Source organism: Dipodomys merriami, unplaced genomic scaffold (genome assembly GCF_024711535.1).
Source record: "Dipodomys merriami isolate MVZ:Mamm:240054 unplaced genomic scaffold, mDipMer1.0.p SCAF_28, whole genome shotgun sequence".
Classification (NCBI taxonomy): Eukaryota; Metazoa; Chordata; class Mammalia; order Rodentia; family Heteromyidae; genus Dipodomys; species Dipodomys merriami.
The window spans coordinates 7,979,037-7,995,103 of NW_027204270.1; the positions used below are offsets into that span (position 1 = coordinate 7,979,037).

Below are 16,067 nucleotides of genomic sequence, written 5' to 3' on the forward strand. Positions count from 1 at the left end.
TCCTCCTTTAGTTTATTCATAGTATAATTAATAGAACTTATCATGTTTTACTAATGCCTAGTTATTGTTCTAACTCAGAAAGAATCATATTTCTGTCACATTTGTTCATCGCAAAAGCATTTACATTAATTTTTTTCCTCTTGTAAATGTTATTATGTGATGTTGCTGTATTATTTCAGCTCTTTTGAACTTGAGCACTGATACTCTTCTTTAAAATAGTGCATTAAATTTTTTTTTTTTTTTTTTTGTCGGTCGTGGGGCTTGAACTCTGGGCCTTGGCGTTGTCCCTCAGCTCTTCAGCTCAAGGCGAGCACTCTACCACTTGAGCTACAGCGCCACTTCCGGTTTTCTGGTGGTTTATTGGAGATAGGAGTCTCACGGTCTCTCCTGCCTGGGCTGGCTTTGAACCGCGATCCTCAGATCTTAGCCTCCTGAGTAGCTAGGATTACAGGCGTGAGCCACCAGTGCCCGGCATGTATTAAATATTTTTATACACAAGGCTGGAGGTGTGGTTCAACTGGTAGAACACTTGCTGATCAAGTACAAGGCTCAGATTAAAATCTAATACTGTGTTAATGTTATATCTACATAATAGATACCTGTATATTTTTCTCTGTACATTTTAGAATATTAAACTTTCCTTCTGACAGTTAGTTTAAACTAGAAAGTAAACTCTAGGGCTAGGAATGTGGCTTAATGGTAGAGTGCTTGCCTAGCATGCATTAATCCCTGGGGTTGATTCCTTAATACCCCATACACAGAAAAAGTCAGAAGTGGCACTGTGGTTCATGTGGTAGAGTGCTAGCCTTGAGCAAAAGAAGTTAAGGGACAATGCCCAGGCTCTGAGTTCAAGCCCCAGGACTGGCACCAAAAAAAAAAGAAAAAAAAGAAAAAGAAAGTGAACTCTAGCTGGGCACTGGTGGCTTATGCCTGTACTCCTAGCTATTCAGGAAGCTGAGATCTGAGCATTGCAATTTGAAGCCAGCTTGGGTACGAAAGTCTGAGACTTATCTCCAATTAACTACCAAAAAAGCCATAAGTTGAGCTGTGGCCCAAGTGGTAGAGTGTTAGCTTTGAGCAAAAAAGCCCTAGGACCAGCACACATACAAAAAAAAAAAAAAAAGGTGAAATCTGAGCTGGTTGGTCACACCTGTAATCCTAACTATTCAGAAGGCTGAGATCTGAGATTGTGGTTCAAAGCCAGCCCAACAGAAAAAAAAGTCCTTGAAATTTTTTTTTTTTTTTTTTTTTTTTGGTCAGTCGTGGGGCTTGAACTCTGGGTCTGGGCGCTGTCCCTCAGCTCTTCAGCTCAAGGCGAGCGCTCTACCACTTGAGCTACAGCGCCACTTCCGCTTTTCTGGTGGTTTATTGGAGATAGGAGTCTCACGGTCTTTCCTGCCCGGGCTAGCTTTGAACCGGGATCCTCAGATCTCAGCCTCCTGAGTAGCTAGGATTACAGGCGTGAGCCACAGCGCCCGGCAGTCCTTGAAATTTTTATCTTAAATTAACCAGCAAAATGCTGATGACTCAACTGGTAAAGCACTAACCATGAGGGGAAAAAGCTAAGTAAAAATGTAAGCCCCTGAGTTCAAGTCCTAGTACTGCACCAAAAAAAGGTGAAAATTATGTGTACATCAGTTTTTATCCCTGTGGTAAGTGGTATTAAAGGTGTGTGTCATAGTGACATGTAATTTTCCCACCACTAGAGGGAGACCTGGCCTTGCAGGGCAGCATCGGGAGTCTGTCTCTGAGCGACCTAACCTCCCATGGAGAGTTCTACAGAGAGCGGTTCACCACCAGTGGAGAAGAAGCACTCATCTTCCAGATTTTTAAGTAAAAAAATCCATCTTTTCTCTCTTGACAGTTTATCCTAATGGCTTCTGTTTAAAACTTTCATTGGCTAAACAATAAGACAAGTTTAAGAAAATTTTGCATCTTGATAAAATTGGAAAGATGAGATTGTGAGGAATCCTGTTTGTATTAAATTCATTAATGGGGATCTGTGTTGAAGTAGACAACCTGACATCATAAGCTCTAGAGTTAAACTGAAAAATTTCTGATTATTAGATGCTCTGGGCTGTCCTGTTAGTCTCTACCAACTTGCTGTGTGACCTGAGGTGGGTCACTCGAAGCTTCCAGTAGTGTAAGAGTTCTGGAATGATTCCAGTCTGAGAACATTGTTGACAGTGAGAAGCAAACTAGAATATGTGTCTTCTTATTTGTGAATACTATTTATATTGAAGCCTTTCTCTTTTAGAGAAAAATAATTTAGAGGGTACCTTTAGGCCTGTCTCCTTATTAAAGAGTACTTTTCTCAGAAAGTTTCAGATGAAGGTCTATAGCACTTTTGAAAGTTTTGACTGTAAGGTCCGCCCTGGGAAGGCAGAGCAGGCTCCTCCCTCCTCTTGGTTAAGTCTCTGCCCAGTACCTGCATCACCTAGGTAACTGGCACACTTGGAGGCAGTCACCCCCTCCCCAGGTCACATCTGCATCTGGTGTGGCCACACCTTCTCCCACCTTTGGCCTTGATAACTGTGAGGCTGTGGGTGATCCCCTTCCCCCACCCCACTCCCATGGGCTTCCACCTTGACCAGAGGCAGCTTGCAGCTCGAAAATAAACATTTCCCCTGCTGAATCCCACGTGCTGCTCTGCTCACTCTCTCCTGCAGCTTGAAAATGAACCTTTCCCCTGCCTGAGTACCATGTGCTGCTCTGCTCTCTCTTTCCTTAGCTGATATAATTCACCTAACATTGACTAAATTGGTTTAGGGCAATTCTTCCTGAACTTCCACTCTTCATGTGTTAATGCTCAACCAGAGTTGAGAAAAAATGATTCAGCAAATGTCTGTGGACTAGGGATGTAAGTTCAGTGGGTGAGACCTTGGTTCAATCTCCAGACACACACGCACGCACGCACGCACGCACGCACGCACGCACGCACCTTACAGTATTTTAGTACTACCATATGTCTTCTAAAGCCTCTATTGAGAATTTAGATGTGAAAAGTTTGGTGTTAGAGTTCTTGCTGGAAAGGCCTTGAGTTTAACCACCCAGTGCTGGGGGGCAGGGTGGGAAGAAATAGAATTTTAGAATTAGGATAGATTCATTTGTTGAGTGCTACTGGCTCACACCTGTAATCCTAGCTACTTAGGAGCTGGGATCTGAGGATTGTGGTTCAAAGCCAGCCTGGGCAGGAAAGTCTGTGAGACTCTAATCCAATTAACCATTCAAAATATGGAACTGTGGCTCAAAGTGGTAGACTACTATCCTTGAGCAAAAAGAACTTAGGGACAGTGCTCAAGCCCTGAGTTAAAGTCCCCTGACAACAACAAAAAATTGATTCATTTATATTATATACCACAAAGGTATTATCAATGAGATGAGTAAAGTTCTTAATTCTGTGCTTGGCAGCAATGTGCATCTTGTAGCAAATGCTGGTTTCCTTTTCCCAATGATTCGTTTTTAGTTAAACTTCTTTTTATGGCATCACATGCCATTAAATTGTAAGCAGTTGTAAAAGTCTTCAGATTTATCTCTGAATTTATATTTCTTGGTCCTCATTTCACTTAAGTGTTTTTTACTTTTAGAAAATGGTTTTTTTCCAGAAGCACTGGCTCTGACCTGAATTCTCAGGACTCATTATGTCATGATCTTTTTTTTTTTCTTTATTGGCAATAGGGCTTGAACTCAGGGCCTGGCATTGTCCTTGAGCTCTTTTTGTTCAAGGCTAACTAACGCTCTACCACTTTGAGCCACAGTGCCATTTCTGGTTTTCTAGTGATTAATTGGAGATGAGAGTCTCACAGTCTTCTGCCTAGGCTAGCTTTGAACCGCAGTTCTCAGATCTCAATCTCGTGAGTAGCTAGGATTATAGGTGTGAGCTACCAGTGCCTAGCATGTTCTTCTTTTCATTTTGGCTGTACTAGGAATTGAACCCAGGGCCTTACTCTTACAAGTACGATTCAAAACTTTCTTCATTATTATCTTTCAGTTCTTTTTGTCCTTCCAGGAAAAGCCCCTTTTCTTACTGCATTTACAGTAAGAGGGGTACAAGGCCAGCCTTAAATGGCCTCTGAGTGCTTTCTGGAGTCAAGACCCAGAGCTGGGGCTGGGAAGGTGGCTCAGTGGTAGAGCGCTTGCCTTGCATGCATGAGGCCCTGGGTTCGATTCCCCAGCACCACATAAGCAAAAAGAAAAAAAGCCGGAGGTGGCGCTATGGCTCAAGTGGTAGAGCGCTAGCCTTGAGCTGAAAGCTGAGGGACAGCGCCCAGGCCCAGAGTTCAGGCCCCACGACCGGACCCAAAAATAAACAAACAAAAAAAGACCCAGAGCTGCCTGCTGTTATAGCATGTACGGGGCATCAAGGAGGCTTTACATTACTATTCTTAGTGCTTTACAGAATCTTATAAAGGGACTCATTTTTGGAGTTTTCCACTTTATCAGTTAGAGCTATTTTCTAGAGAAGCCTCTAACGACCCAATTCTTTCTTTAGTACTAACTTGTGCCTTGCTGCTGAGTCTCGTTTCTGTGGCTATTCCTAGATATGGACAAGCTGACCCTCTTCTCCGGAGAGAGCATGACATTCGTGTGAGCCTGCAGATGGCCTCGGTGCAGTATGTGCACACCCAGCGCTTCCAGGCTGAGGTAGTGGCCTTCATTCAGCACTTCACCCAGCTGCAGGATGTCTTGGGGCGCCAGCGAGCTGCCATTGAGGGCCAGACGGTAGGTTGTGTCAGGACTTCTGAGTTGCTTTTTCAACTTCAGTAGGATTTTCAAGGGCAATAGGACTTTTCCAGAGGCAAATCTGGAAAATTTCACTGATAAATGTGAAGGTAATGTAATTTATACCTACCACTGTGTTCCCTAATAAGGTGTTACTCCTTGTCTGTTGTATCCCACTTTAATTACATGTGAAGTTTAGCTTTCTGTAAAAATAATGAAGGAAAAACAGGAGTGACAGTCTACACCCTTTTAGGACTTCAGTGGGCCCTTCTCTTAGACTGTTAGGATGTTTTCCCCAAATGGATTAAAAGCTTCCCAACATTTTTCTTTCATGGCATCCTTGAAATTCTCAGTCCTCCTGAATGTTGGGACTGTAGGTGCATCACTGGGCCCTAACTTTGAATTTCACTAGTTAATTATTTTTGGCAGTACTACGGATTGAACTCAGGCTCCATGCTTGCTGGGAAGGCACTCTTCTACTTGTCCTGTACCTCCAGCCCCTTCAAGGCAAGGTCTCACTGTATGTCCAAGCTGGCTACGTGGGGATTCTCATGCCTGTGTTTATCCCATAGGTGGAGTAACAGATGTATACCACTAGACTAGCCATTGATTGAAATGGAGTGAGTTTGCTTCTGATCATTAGATTTTGACTTCCCAAGTAGCTAGGATTATAAGTTTGAGCAGTCACACATGGCTTCAGTTTTTTTGCTTAAGTTGATTCCTTTTTTTTTTTTTTTTCATTCTAAGGAGTAATGTTTCAATGATTATCTTTATTTTTTCCTAGTCCTAGGGCTTGAACTCTGTGCCTGGGTGCTGTCCCTGAGCTTTGGCTCAAGGCTAGCGCTCTACCACCTGAGTCGCTGTACCACTTCCAATTTTTTCTGAGTAGTTTATTGAAGATGACTTTCCTGCCTGGATTGGCTTTGAACCATGGTCCTCAGATCTGCCTCGGAGTAGCTAGGATTATAGGTATGAGCCATCACACCTGGCAATGATTATCTTTTCTGTGATAGGCTCTCGGTATGTAGCCCAGGCTATCCTCAAACTCAGGATATTTTTTCATCAGCCTCTGAAGTACTTGAGGCTAACATCCCCACCCCTGAGTATCCTTATGCACACTTTCTATTTTTTAATCATTTTGGAGATATGTTTATAGAGTAATCCCTACATTGGCATTGTTGATCAAAGTTATGGATAATTTTGAAACAAAAAATTAACTCTGCTAAACACCATGTTAGAATTTTATGTACACTTAAACAATTATTTTTACATATGTGGTTTAAATCAATCTTGTGAGGACTCAGTGGGTTAGAAAATGGGACATTTGGTATTACTGAGTAATGAGCCTTATGCACCTTCCTGAAGTAAGCAGAATTGATAGGTGAGTCTTTTATGTTTTGCTATATCAATTGTATGAGTCTGGTAGAAGGCCAAGGGAATGTCTTTAATTTTTTTTCTCCTAATACTGAATTCGTGACAAATACATTTGATTTATGGCAGGACTCTTTTTTTTTTTTTTTAATGCAGAGCCTTGGATATGCTAAACATGTGCTCTACCATTAAGTTATACCCTCTGATAGTAGGTTTTCTTTTTCTTTTTCTTTTTTTGTGGTGGTAATACTAGGGTTTTAAGTTCAGAGTAGTACTGGGGTTTTGAATTCAGAACCTTACACTTACTAGGTAGGTATCCTGCCACTTTTTTGCTTTAAATTATTTTTAAGCCCCTGGGTTAGCCTGGTACTATGACCTTCCTGTCTAAAATGTCTGTATAGCTGGAATTATAGATGTATGTTACCATGTCTGGCTTATTTGTAGCATCTCAAAACTTTTTCCGTTGGCTAGCCTTGAATCATGATCTTCCCATCTCTGCCTCCCTTATACTAGGATTACAGTTTTGTGCCTGACCTGATAGTGTCAGTTCTTTTTTTCTTTCTTTCTTCCCCCCTCCTATTGTTTTTGTGGTCTGCCATGGGGCTTGAACTCTGGGCCTGAGCACTGTCCCTTAGCTTTTCAGTTCAAGGCTAGCACTCTACCACTTGAGTCACAGTGCCACTTCCAGTTTTTTGGTGGTTTATTGGAGATTACAGTCTCATGGACATTCGTGCCTGGGCTGGCTTTGAACCGTGATCCTCAGATCTCAGCCTCCTGAGTAGCTAGGATTGTAGGTATGAGCCACTGGTGCCCTGCTCTCTTTTTTTTTCCTCCCCCAAAAATGGCTTATTATTTTCTCACATAACTAGTTTATTGGTTATCATCCAAGCTTTAGTTACAGATATTTAATAATATTTGTTTTCTAAAGTAAACTTTTAATGCTATACATTTTTTTCTAAGCATTATTTTAAAATTGCTTCATGGAATGGGACTACCTTAAAATAAAAAGCTTCTGCACAGATAAAGCTATCGCAACCAAGCTAGAAAGACAACCAACTAATTGGGAAAAAATATTTACCAGCAATATATCAGACAAGGGGTTAACATCCTGTATATACAGGGAACTCAAGAAACTAATCCCTCCCAAACCTAACAAACCAATTACTAAATGGGCAAGGGAACTAAAGAGGGACTTCTCAAATGAAGAAATAAAAATGGCAAAGAAACACATGAGGAAATGTTCATCATCCCTGGTGGTGAAGGAAATGCAAATAAAGACAACCCTGAGATACCACCTTACCCCAGTCAGAATGTCCCACATCCACAAATCAGCCAACGACAAATGCTGGAGGGGATGTGGAGAACGAGGAACGCTATTACACTCCTGGTGGGAATGTACACTTATACAACCACTTTGGAAAGCAGTCTGGAGGGTCCTTAGAAAGCTAAAGATTGACCTCCCTTACGACCCAGTCATACCACTTCTAGGATCTACCCTGAACAACAGGAACCAATATACAAGGACACGTGCACCTCCATGTTTATTGCAGCACTGTTCGCAATAGCTAGGATATGGAAACAACCTAGATGCCCCACCACAGATGAATGGATCCAAAAATTGTGGTATCTATACACAATGGAATATTATGCAGCCATTAGAAATGACAAAATAATGGCATTTGCAGGGAAATGGATGGAGCTAGAAGGAATCATGTTGAGCGAGGGAAGCCAAGAACGAAGAGACAAACAGTACATGGTCTCCCTGATAAGTGGATGCTAAATCCAAAATGTTAGGTGATATGACAAAACTAACAGGACTTAAGAAACAAAGAACTCCCACTCATCTGGTTGAACCACTACCAAATATCCCCATGCTGCTGATCACATATATGGTATATAACATGTGAGCACCGTTATAATATTACAGACTGTGATAGACAATTTGCTCCAGGAAAGTTAGAGTGAACTTGTGACTTTAAATGAGCATCATTATTCCACAATACTGTGAATTTCCGGAAATTATGTAATCACTTAATCACAATCAAAAAAAAAAAAAAAAGAACCTGGGGAAGGGAGGGAGGGAGGGGATGGTAGGGGGAAAACAATGGAGGGGGTAACAATGTTCAAGAGGAAGTGTACTCATTACCTCACTCATGTAACTGTAACCCTCTGTATAGTATCTTTACAATAAAAAAAAAAATTGCTTCATGGATTTTAACATCTTTGTCAGTTTGTGAAAATATTCTCCTATATCCCTGTGCTTTCTTCTTTGACACAGAGATTTATTTAGAAATGTATTCATGATCACCTTGTTACTGATTTCTCATTTACCCTATGGTGGTTGTAGAATAAGTGTTGTGTTGTTTTGGTTGTTGTAAAATACATGAAAATTTGGGGAAGCTATGGTTATTTAATTGTAAAGTCAGAGAATGAATTGAGTCGCTGAGCAGTTCTTCCCTTTTAGGTGAGAGACCAGGCTCAACGCTGTTCTCGGGTTCTCCTGGATATTGAGGCTGGTGCTCCTGTCCTTCTCATCCCAGAAAGTTCCAGATCAAATAATCTAATTGTAGCAAATTTGGGGAAGCTGAAAGTGAAGAACAAGTTTCTCTTTGCTGGTTCTCCTGGGACATTTTCCCTACAAGACAAGGTAAGAGCCACCTCTTGCCCTTTTCAGTTCAGTGTCTAGGCAATGGGTAGAAATTTAGTTTGCTGTCCCAAGAGGATTCACACCTGCTGTTCACACTTGACTTTTTCTTTGGACATTTCATTGCTAATTCAGTTAATCTTTTAAGTGAAAATAGATGCATGTGGACACTCACTATAGCCAATAAACAATGGAGCTGACCCCTCACTTTCTAGAGTGTGTTCTGTATTGAAAAGCTTTCCTTCAGTACTGTCAGCCCTTTACATTATGTAAGTGTTTTCAGAGGAAACCTTTGGCCCAAGGTTTACCTGAGGCATTTATCTTAACAATGTAGTCTAACATAGCATCTTCTTTGTAGTTGTAAATTACCTGGTACTTCTTTCTTGTAATCTGTGCTCACCATCCCCATACCTTTCTGAAATCATCATTTAAAGTTTATAATGGAAGATCCATTATGTAGACATTCCCTATTAAATGACTGAACTTAATTTTAGCCTCTTTCCCTTCTCTGGAGTCCTAAGCACTCCTACTGAAAGTTCCAGCTTTCTAATCACATAGTAAATTCTTGGAATGTATTTGTTAGTGATGAATCTTTATTTTGAGGCCAGGCCAAATTTTTAAAATTCTTTTTTGGTTGGTCATGGAACTTGAACTCAAGGCCTGGATGCTGTCCCTGAGCTACTTTGGTCAAGGCTAGTGCTTTACCACTTTGAGCCATAGCTCACAGATTGTTAATTGGAGGTAAGAGTCTTATGGACTTTCTTGCTCAGACTGACATGTAACTACAGTCCTCAGATCTCAACCTCCTGAGTAGCTAGGATTATAGACACGAACCCCCAGCACCAAACTTTTTTATTCTTTTTAAAAAGTGTCTTTAAATAGTTGTACAAAGGGGTTTCACTTCAACATGTCAATTTATGTATACAATGTATCTCAATCTGGCACCCTGCCATCATTCTCCTTCTATCTATCCCCAAACCATCAGTCCCTTCACATTCCCTGGTTCCATTTTCACATACACGCATTGAATAATATGACTATATTTGCCCACGTTCCCTCTCTCTACTTGTCTGCCCCTTTCCTGTAACCACCACTGTCCATTGACCAGACATCAGCTTCTTGTATTGATTTTGTTAAACTGTTAGTAAATTGTTCAGAGGGGTCACACACACACTGTAAACTGAAATCAGTTTACAGGCTAGATATTGAAGGAATCACCTGTAGCCAGAGCATGCTCAGCAGTCTTAGTGTTTTTCTACCCTTCGGAAAAGGGTAATAGACTGACTTTCTATATCACATATTAGCTATATATGGGCATACTCTGAAATTAGCCTGGGAAGAATTATCAGAATATTCTAAGACATTTTTGCTCAAGTTTCTATAGTTATGCCATTTAATAACACTTAGTTTGTAGAATTTTAATGAAAAATTTTCTTTCTGTTTTCTTTTGAGGATTTGATTTTAAGTGACAGTGTGTACAAGAATCACTTTCTCTTAAAGGTATAATGTGGGCTTTGTCCTGATTCTTCTAAAAAGCCTTATGGGATTCAGCAGTCAGTTCACAGTCATGTGCTTACAAAGGAAATGGAACAAATTAACTCTTCAAAGTATGTCTGTACTTGGGAGAGCCTACTTCATTACTCATTATCTATGTTTTTGTTTTTGAGAGTGCCCTACTACTTAGAGAAACGTTTTTTTGTTTTTTTTTTTTTGGGGTCTGGTCATGGGGCCTGAACTCTGGGCCTGGGCGCTGTCCCTTAGCTTTTCAGTTCAAGGCTAGCGCTCTACCACTTGAGCCACAGCACCACTTCTGGCTTTTTTCTTTTTGCTTATGTGGTGCTGAGGAATCGAACCCAGGGCCTCATGCATGCAAGGCAAGCGCTCTACCACTGAGCCACCTTCCCAGCCCTAGAGAAACTTTTTTTTTTGGGAGGGGGGGGTCCGGTTGTGGGGCCTGAACTCTGGGCCTGGACACTGTCCCTCAGCTCTTCAGCTCAAGGTTAGTACTCTACCACTTGAGCCACAGCGCCACTTCTGGCTTTTTTCTTTTTGCTTATGTGGTGCTGAGGAATCGAACCCAGGGCCTTAGGCATGCAAGGCAACTGCTCTACCACTGAGCTACATTCCCAGCCCAAGAGAAACTTTTTATTTATTTATTTTTGGTGTTGGTTCTAGGGCTTGAAATCTGAGTCTGGACCCTGTTCCTGAGCTTTTTTGTTCTAGGGTAGCTCTCTATCACTTGAGCCACAGCTCCACTTTGGCTTTATTTTGGTGTTTAATTGGTGATAAAGCTCATGAGATTTCCTGCCCAAGATAGCTTCAAACCAAGATCCTCAGATCTCATCCACTTGAGTAGCTAGGATTATAGGTATGAGCTACCTGCGCCTGGCTGAAAAGCTCTTTTTTTTTTTTTTTTTTTTTTTGTCGGTCGTGGGGCTTGAACTCTGGGCTTGTGTGCTGTACCTCAGTTCTTCAGCTCAAGGTGAGTGGTCTTCCGCTTGAGCCACAATGCCACGTCTGGTTTTCTAGTGGTTTATTGGAGATAAGAGTCTCATGGAGTTTTCTGCCCGGTTTCCAGCCCGGGCTGGCTTTGAACTGTGATCCTCAGATCTCAGCCTTCTGAGTAGCTAGGATTACAGGCGTGACCCACCAGCTTGAGCCACCAGCACAACTGAAAAGCTCTTTTTTTTGGGGGGGGGGGTCTGGTAGTGGGGCCTGAACTCTGGGCCTGGGCGCTGTCCCTCAGCTCTTCAGCTCAAGGCTAGCACTCTACCACTTGAGCCACAGCGCCACTTCTGGGTTTTTTCTTTTTGCCCGGGCCTCAGGCATGCAAGGCAAGCACTCTACCACTGAGCCACCTTCCCAGCCCCTGAAAAGCTCTTTTTTAAGGTCTGTTAAGAAGAATGTTTTCAGCCTTGGGCACTGATTTTTAGTGATCTTATTTTATATCCTTAAATCCCAGGAAAACTGTCTTGTTAAATAGCAGTAGTGATTCTGTAGAATTCCATAAGGGCTGCTTGGAGTGTGGTGTTTGTTCAAGTCTTTATTTGCAATCTGATAAACATACTTGTGAGGATTACCTTCTCACCTATAGTTACTCACTGACCAGGATCTCCACGTAGTGAGCTATCACCTTCTCCACTTTGTATCTACTTTGAGTTTTACCGTACTTGCATGGCAGAGAAGTGTGTCCAGTGTGTTCCAGTATGTTCCAGTGGCTACAGAATAGCAAATCCTATTTATATCAAACCTTGAACAGAGCTTATTTGCTCTTTAGTTCCAGGATTCCTGTGTTTGTGGCAGTTTTGCATAAGTCCATGTCTTAATGAGTTCAGGTTTGAATTTTTTTGTGTGTTCTTGCCTTTCATTTTGCTCAATCATAGCTTGCACTTTAACCATAATTTATGAGTCTTTGAAAAGCTTCATGTCACCAAGCCCAAGCCACTGATTTATTTAAATTACCTGCAGAGAGGATACAGAGATAAATTAAACTACAGACCAACACTCTCAGGAGTTTAAACAGATCAAAGAAGGAAGGTTTTAATGTTGAAATGCTTAAAGTATGGTATTTGCCTAGTAATCTGCCTTGCAGAAAATAAAAATTGCAGGAAATAAGAAATGGTTTCTTTTAATTACAACTTAAGTGCTTTTCCAATGCTGAGAGCAGCAAAGCTCTGGGACACTCCTGCAAGGTGAACCTGTGTTTTCTGGCTTTCCAGTGTCACATGGCTACCTGGGGACTGTCGGTGCTGTCTGGGGACTGTGAGGTTGTTGAGGCCATACAGAGATGCAGTTGAGACTGACTAGGACACAGCCAATTATTGGTTCATTCTGGTGAAGTAGAGAGAGAGAGAGAGAGAGAGAGAGAGAGAGAGAGAGAGAGAGAGAGAGAGAGAGAGAGAGAGAGTTAGTAATTATCTAAAAGCACCATGCAAGAGTCTAATCTTTTCAATGGAAATGCACAGTCTATTCTGCCTTAGCCCTTCCTAATTTTCATGTTCTTAAGCAGAACAGAATAGAAAGACCAATCTGCTTGTTTTTCATTTTGTTTCTTTCTTTTTTTTTTTTTTTTTGTCGGTCGTGGGGCTTGAACTCTGGGCCTGAGCGCTGTCCCTCAGCTCTTCAGCTCAAGGCGAGCACTCTACCACTTGAGCTACAGCGCCACTTCCGGTTTTCTGGTGGTTTATTGGAGATAGGAGTCTCACGGTCTCTCCTGCCCGGGCTGGCTTTGAACCGCGATCCTCAGATCTCAGCCTCCTGAGTAGCTAGGATTACAGGCGTGAGCCACCAGCGCCCGGCTTTGTTTCATTTCTGTAGATACTTAGAAATGAAAAACGTAAACCCCTGTAGGGAGTCCTGTAGAGTTAATTAATTAACAAACACATTAATTACCATGGCTGAATTCTACCAGTTACATTTTCTTATAACAGTAATGCCCCCTCTCAAGCACCAATATATTACATGGCTGAGAAATGTACTTTTTGTTGATTGTTACCTAAATGAAATGACCTGAAGCAATGAACATTTTGACATTTGCTCTTTTTTTTTTAAATTTAATTTTATTGTCAAGGTGATGCACAGAGGGGTTATAGTTATAAATGTAAAGTAGTGAGTACATTTCTTGTTGAATTTGTTACCTCCTCCCTCATTTTTGCCCACTTTCCCTCTCCCTCCCCCTTCCCCCCATTGACATTTGCTCTTGAGCTGGTATGTTCCTATAATACTACTGTAAATTTCATCAGGTCCTGGCTCACCCATGGCATCTTGTAGTAGGCATTTCCATGGCCCTGCCGTTCTCTTGTTTATAGGAGCTGGGCCAAGCTGAGGGCAGGAAAGATCTAGGGACTGGTTCAGGACTTCTGTGACAGTAAAGATATTGTCACTTGGTTGAAGGCGTGGCTCTGTTGGTAAAGTGCTAGCCAGTGAACCAAATTATCAGGTACCATGTTTGAGTTCCAGTCTCAGACATTAAAAAAAAGAAAAGATAATTGTCGTCCACTCTTCCATTCTGATTTTATTGTGTCCCTTCCAGGAATCTGTGCCTTCATCCTCCCCAACGGGTACACCCAAACACAGTATGAGGAAAACCACAAGCACAGAGGACCCCAAGGCACCCCAGTCACCGGGGCTGTTTATGACGCCTCCTGCTGGAATGGGTCTGGGCAGTTTGAAGAGTGAATGTATGCCCAGCGGCTCCACCAAGCAGCGAGCACAGCCAGTCACACCATTTGTTGGCCAGGGTTCCAGTAGTACAGGTAAAAGAGGAGAAAGAATGGCATAATGAAGCAGGGAACTCCTGAGATCTTTCCAGAAAGCTGAGAGGGATTCATTGTGTGTGGATAAAGGCCAGCAATGAGATGGCCTGTCTGCTTGCCTCCCCCTTTCTTCCCCCTTTCCCTTTTCCTTCCCTTCTCTCTTCCCCTTTCCCCCTCCCCCTCCCCCTTTCCCTCTCTCTATCCCTTCTCCTTCCCTTCCCCCTCTTCCTCCCCTCCTCCTCTCCATCTCTCCCACCCCACCCCCCCAGCATGTGCTTCCTTCCTTCCTTTCCTTTTTTTTGGTAACTACTTACTGGGGTTTGAATTCAGTCTCATGCAGTCTTAGCTTGCTTTCTCAGCTGGTGATCTATGACTTGAGTCATGCCCCAGCACAGCTTTTTAATTGTTATTTTGGAGATGGAGTCTCCATGACTTTTTTGCTCAGGCTGGCCTTGATCCTTCAGATCTCAGACTCCTCTGAGTAGGTGTGAGCTACCAACACTTGCTGAGATAGCATTTTTTTAGGGATGATGGGGTTTTGATGTTGCTTCTGAAGGCTTAAGCATCTTAGATATCATTGTAGCCATTAAAGTTTATAAAGGAAAAGGTAGTTATGGTCTGTTATTTTAAGGAGTACTGAGGCATTTTGTTGAAAGTGGTTTTCTGAGGGCCATTTTAGCATTCTGTAGCTAAGTTAGAGGAGAGCTTGTGGTCTAGGTGAAAATGAAGGAGGCAGATTTGATCAGTGGAGTAGAGTTGGTTAATTGTAGTATTTGAAAAAATAATGATCTTGTGGGTGGCTCATGCCTGTAACCATAGCTACTCAGGAGGCTGAGATCTGAGGATCATTCGAAGTCAGTCTGGGTAGCAAAGTCTATGAGACTCTTATATCCAGTAAACTACTCAGAAACAGCCAGAAGTGGCGCTGTGGCTGAAGTGGTAGAGCTCTAGCTTTGAGCACAAAGGAGGCTTAGGGACAGTGCTCAGGCCCCCTAGCCGGGCAAAAAAAGAAAAAAGAAAAGAAATTATGCTGCCAGGAAAGTTTGTAACCTTTAGGTAGTGCTGTCTCTGGAGTGGAGCTCACACAAAGCCAGTTTTCATCTTACTCTCTGTGTCTTAGGATAGGCGTGAGCCATTGATAGGATGTGACACCTGTAGTTGGCTACAGCAGGACATGTTGAACACACAAAACTTAGCTTGGGGAGGTCTTTATTCCTTTTGCAGACTTATGGACTGCCAGACTAGTGAGGAACAGAGGAAAGTAGGCAGTTTCAAATCTTTTTCAAACCAGGTCCATTCAGGTCCATTCCTTTCTAGATTCTATTTGTTTTTCTTCTTCTCTTTCTCTGGGTCCTTGAAGAAGACCATGTTTGCCTGCTGGACTGCATTGTTGTGGATCTACAGGACATGGATATCTTTGCTGCAGAGAGATGTCCACGCGAGTACTCAAAAGCCTCAGAGGACAGTAGTGGAGATCTGGTCTTCCCTTCCTATTTTGTGCGACAGACAGGAGGAAGCCTCTTAACTGAGCCCTGTAGACTGAAGTTGCAGGTGGAAAGAAATCTGGACAAGTGAGTGTTTGATCTGAATACATATTTATTACAAGTAGACTCTTAATAACTTAGAACTCAATATTGTTAAGGCAAGAACATAGATATTCAGGAAGAACATAGATATTCACTCATTTCTTTAACTCTGCAGGTGTTAAGTGGAACTATGTGTAGGTATGAGGGCTGTCTTGAGGGAAGAGAAAACTTCTGCCTTCATAGGACTTACATTTTATGGAGGGATGTACATAGATGATGAGTAAGGTATATGGATGGTTCTAATTTGGGTTTGGTTCAGTGATAGGAACTTTGTACAAGATCACACAAATGCCAGGGGCCAGTTGCTCATGCCTAAAGTCCTAGCTACTCAGGAGGCTGAGATCTGGGGATTGCAGGTCAAAGTCAGCCCCCGCGGAAAAGTTTGTGAGACTCTTATTTCCAGTTAACCACCAGAAAACCAGAAGTGGCATTGTGGCTCAAGAGCACTCACCTTGAGCTCAAGAGCTGAGGGATAACACCCAGGCCCAG

At 42.3% G+C, this 16,067-nt stretch overlaps 1 protein-coding gene across 8 annotated transcripts in view; it reads left to right on the forward strand.

Annotated features, from left to right (window-relative positions):
- Vps13d (vacuolar protein sorting 13 homolog D) overlaps nucleotides 1-16,067 on the forward strand; it is a 242,471-nt gene that overhangs the window by 55,880 nt on the left and 170,524 nt on the right. For all 8 annotated transcript variants that reach the window (XM_070037405.1, XM_070037408.1, XM_070037409.1 and 5 more), the window contains 5 exons: nucleotides 1,707-1,833; nucleotides 4,542-4,722; nucleotides 8,558-8,740; nucleotides 13,770-13,992; nucleotides 15,353-15,563. In XM_070037405.1, coding sequence (XP_069893506.1) covers nucleotides 1,707-1,833; nucleotides 4,542-4,722; nucleotides 8,558-8,740; nucleotides 13,770-13,992; nucleotides 15,353-15,563 — 925 coding nt within the window. The remainder of the gene's footprint in view (nucleotides 1-1,706; nucleotides 1,834-4,541; nucleotides 4,723-8,557; nucleotides 8,741-13,769; nucleotides 13,993-15,352; nucleotides 15,564-16,067) is intronic.